General features: G+C 69.8%; 1 protein-coding gene across 1 annotated transcript; it reads left to right on the top strand.

The window, feature by feature from the left end:
* Window positions 1-292: 292 nt before the first annotated feature.
* MNEG_13365 (hypothetical protein) lies at window positions 293-2,956 on the top strand (the record flags this gene model as incomplete). The annotated part of the gene is made up of 2 exons (XM_014038163.1): window positions 293-640; window positions 833-2,956. 2 exons carry the CDS (start codon window positions 293-295, stop codon window positions 2,954-2,956), a joined length of 2,472 nt encoding a protein of 823 aa, XP_013893617.1.
* Between the last annotated feature and the right edge of the window lie 998 nt (window positions 2,957-3,954).

Here is a 3,954-nt window from a genome sequence, read left to right as displayed (position 1 = left end):
GAGCTAGGTGGGGGCGGGGTGCGTGTGCGTGTGCATGCGTGCTGTTTGGAGGGCTTGACTTGTGCAGCGTGAGCAATGGTGTCGGGCATTGTTGCAGCCGTGCGGCTGCTCCGCGCTTCCGCCGTGAGTGAAGCGACGTGAACAGGTCACATGGCAGCACCAGCAAGGTACCGTAGATGTGCAGACAACGGAGACGTGCGTGAAGTGCAAATTAGTATTCGTCACAACTTGAAATTGGACAAGTGCTGTAGATCTGTGCGTTGCTTGGCGCGCAACAGTGAAGCGCCGAACAATGTTATATGAAGGGGTTTTCAAGAGGTATCCGGAGGCCCAGAGCACTGCGGAAGAGTGCTACGCTGTGGATGCATATCGCTACACGGCCACCAATGGACTCGTGCAGCGGCAACTGACAGAGCGCGCGCTGCGGCTGGCGCGCGGAAGCAGTAGCGGCGGTGGCATTTCTGCCTGTCAGCCGTCACCCTGGGCGCCTGGATCCTTGGTGCTCGACGTCGGTTGCGGCAGCGGCCTCAGCGGCGCAGCCTTGGAGCGTGACGGGCTCGTTTGGGTAGGGGCGGACCTGTCCCCAGAAATGCTCCAGCTTGCGGCTCCCGGCGCCGTCTGCCTGTCGGACATTGGGCAGGTGTGAGCGCCAGCGAATTGTATTCTGTGCATGCTGAAAGACGATTGCACGCGTCGCACCCATGACGCGCGCCGCGCCGCCGCTCCTGCCGGCGCTGACTGAACCCTGCCGCTGGCGGGGTTGCCTGCCTGCCATCACCACGGCTGATTTGTCACCGACACCCCCTCCTCGCACGACTCGCCTCTGTGGCAGGGGCTGCCGCTCAGGGCGGCGGCGGTGGACGCCGCAGTGTCCGTTTCTGCGGTGCAGTGGCTGCTCCAAGGGCCAGACAGCGCGCGGCGGCTAGCGGCCTTCTTCCGCGCTCTGCACTCTGTCATCCGCCCCGATTCGATTGGGCCTAAATGTGGGGACGAGCAGCAGGCCGGACAAGGGCAGCAGCAGCAGCAGCAACAGCAGCGGCAGCAGCCGCAGCAGCAGCAGCTACAGCAACAACAGCCGGAGCAGGAGCAGAACCTCCAGCACCAAGAGCGCAAGACTCAGGGGCAGCAGCCACAGGGAGAACAGCAGCCAGATCATCATCATCATCAGCAGCAGCCAGATCATCATCATCATCATCATCATCAGCAGCAGCAGCAGCAGCAGCATCGTCCGCCAATCCACGCTGCCCTGCAGGTCTACGTGCCCAGCGCCGACGCGGCCGCCATGCTGGAGGGCGCGGCGCGCACGGCCGGCTTCGACACCGCCCTCGTGGCTGACTGGCCACACCGCACGCCGGCGAGAAAGTACTACCTGCTGCTCTCAAGGCGCGGCGGCGGAGGCAGGGGCGGCGGCAGTGGCGGCGGCGGCGGCGGCAGCGATGGCGGCGGCGGCAGTGGCGGCAGTGGCGGCAGTGTCAGCAGCGGCCACAGGCGCGGCAGAGGGGGGGCTGAAGTGGGAGTCGACCTCGTCACGGATTGCGCCTGCCCGCTGGCGTTTTATGTGGGCGGCACCTGCAGCGCCAACTGGCTGGGGCCCGCCGCACGCGCCCGCGCTGGCGTGGGCGGGCGCGCCGCGCGGCCGCCGCGGCGGACCGGTGGGCAGCGCGTCGGCGGCGTCGGGGAGGGCCGGGCCGAGGGCGAGGGGGATGGCAATGGCGCTGACGAGGACGCTGACGAGGACGCTGAGGTGTGCAGGTACGTGTCCGACCACCATGGCCGGTACATGCGCAAGCTCCTGCGCCTCACATGGGGCGGCGCGGCGGCGCGGGGCCTGCTGGACGCCTGCTTGTTTGCGGAGGGCGCCGTCGCCGGCGCCGCCATGGGCGGAGGGCGCTGCTCAGTGTGCGGCGCGGCGGCCGCGCCGGCCGTCGACGGCAGGGACGGCGACGGCGGCGGCGCGGCGGGCGGCGACGGGCCTCCCGCGCCCGGGTGCCGCTGCCCCCACTTCAAGCTGCTTGTCAGCCTGGAGAGCCCGGGAGCCAGCGCCTGCGGCGAGGAGCTGCTGCTGCAGGTGGCGGGCCGCGCCGACAGGCTGGCATGCCTGGGGATTGAACCCGGGCTGCAGGCCGCAGATTTTGAGCTGCCGCCGAGCACAGCTGAGTCGCTTGACGTCAGCGGCGGCGGCGCCGCGCCCAGTGGTGGTGCACCCACCGGCGGAGGTAGCGCTCGACAAGAGGCGGCCGCTAGCAGCCGCGCGGCCCGCGCGGCGGCGGCCGCGGCGGCGGAGGCGGCAGCTGCCGCGGGCAAGCGGGCCGGGCTCGCCCTCTGCGCGGCGCTGGGCAACGCGCTGCCGGCGGCCGTCGGCGCCGCGCCGCGGCTGCTGCAGTGCGAGCTGCTGACAGGGGAGGGCCTGCGGCGGCAGCTGCGAGACCAACGGCGGCGCTGCGAGAAGCAGCCGGCGAAGCGGCCGCGCGACGGGGGGCGCTGCCGGGGGGAGCGCGCCGCGCCCGGGCTCGAGCCGCTGCTGCCGCCGCAACCGTTGCGCCCGGCGGCCGGCGGCGGCGCCGCGGCGCAGGCCGGCGCGGCCGCCAACACTGTTGTCGACGGCGGCCCGCGCAGCAGCGACGGCGGCGGCGGTGGCGGGGGCAGCGGCCTGTCCGTCTGGGCGGTGGCCTCTGACGATTTTTTGCCACACGCGGTCATGCTGGCGGAGGGCCTGCCCGTGGCTCCAGCCGGCGGCGCCGCCGCCCTGGTCCTGCTAGGGGACCTCCTGGCCGCAGCCCGTGCCGTGGGCGCCGGCACGCACGGCCTACTCCTGCTGTTGGGGCCGGCGTCGTGCACAGCCGCGGCGGCGTGCTACCCGCGGGCGAGGGGGGCGGAGGCGGCGGGGGTCGCGCCCGGGCTCGTGGCCGAGGCAGCGGGGCGGTTGCGGTCGCGCCTGTTTGGGCTTGACGGCTGATCCTGGTACCAATCAACCAAACCAACCATGCATCACGCATGATTCTTACTGACAGATTTTCTGAGAATCCACTGCAATATCTTGAGGAGCACTCAGCTCTGAGGGTGATTTTGGTCTGGCTTACAAAACCTCCATCTGCACGTTATTCACCTGCCAGATTTCGCTGCTTGATTAGGAGAACGTGTTGCAGCTGCAGCGCGCCCGATTCAGAGCCGCAGCCACCAGACGAGGCCGCTTCTGGGGCGACGTGTTACCAGCACACGAGACGCTGCTTGGGTGACAGGGTTTTGTGTGCATCGCAACCATGGCGTATGCTGGTGCACGGCGCCTGAAACACAGCAAAGCCAGCCACAGGGTAGAACGAGAGCACTGCGCTCGCGGAGGCTGGAACGACGGTAAGTGGGCGCAGCTCATAGCACAAACGGGCCGAAGCAAGGCGCGGCGCACGAGCGACCCGCCTGCTGCGCCACACCGGCGATGGCGGCACGAATCGGCACACAGGCTCACGGGCACGTTGGCCTCAATCGAAACAACCACGCAACAACTCGACAGCAAAAGCGAGCTGGGCACTCCTCCAAAAGCCCAAACCAGCGGCCGGCAGTGCTGCGTGCGAAGGTGTCAGACTACTGCTAGGGGAGAGGGTCACTCCAGACAGTGATGCGCCGGGATGCGGGCGCCACGAGTTGCTGGTGTGCGGAAGCTGCACTGATGGGAGGCAACCAAGTGGGAGATGTCTGTGCAGTGTTCACCTTGGATGCACAGGGTGCGGCTGCTGTCCTCATCGCTGCCGCTGCCTGCCTAACGCTGTGCCCTGCGCTCATCCTGCTTGCCGGCAGCGGCAGCCACAGCCCCGCCGCGCGCCGCCTCGCGCGCGCCGCCGCCGCCGCCGCCCCCGCCGCCCTCGTCGCCGCTGCTGTCGCTCCCCGCGCTGCTCTCCGCCGCCGCATTGCCGCTGCCGGACCCCGCAGCCCTCGCGCCGCCGCCGCCGCACCCAGTCC

This window comes from Monoraphidium neglectum (assembly GCF_000611645.1).
Source record: "Monoraphidium neglectum strain SAG 48.87 unplaced genomic scaffold scaffold03780, whole genome shotgun sequence".
Taxonomy (NCBI): domain Eukaryota; kingdom Viridiplantae; phylum Chlorophyta; class Chlorophyceae; order Sphaeropleales; family Selenastraceae; genus Monoraphidium; species Monoraphidium neglectum.
The sequence above is the reverse complement of the archived record's forward strand: the minus strand, read 5'-3'. Positions and strand labels throughout refer to the sequence as shown.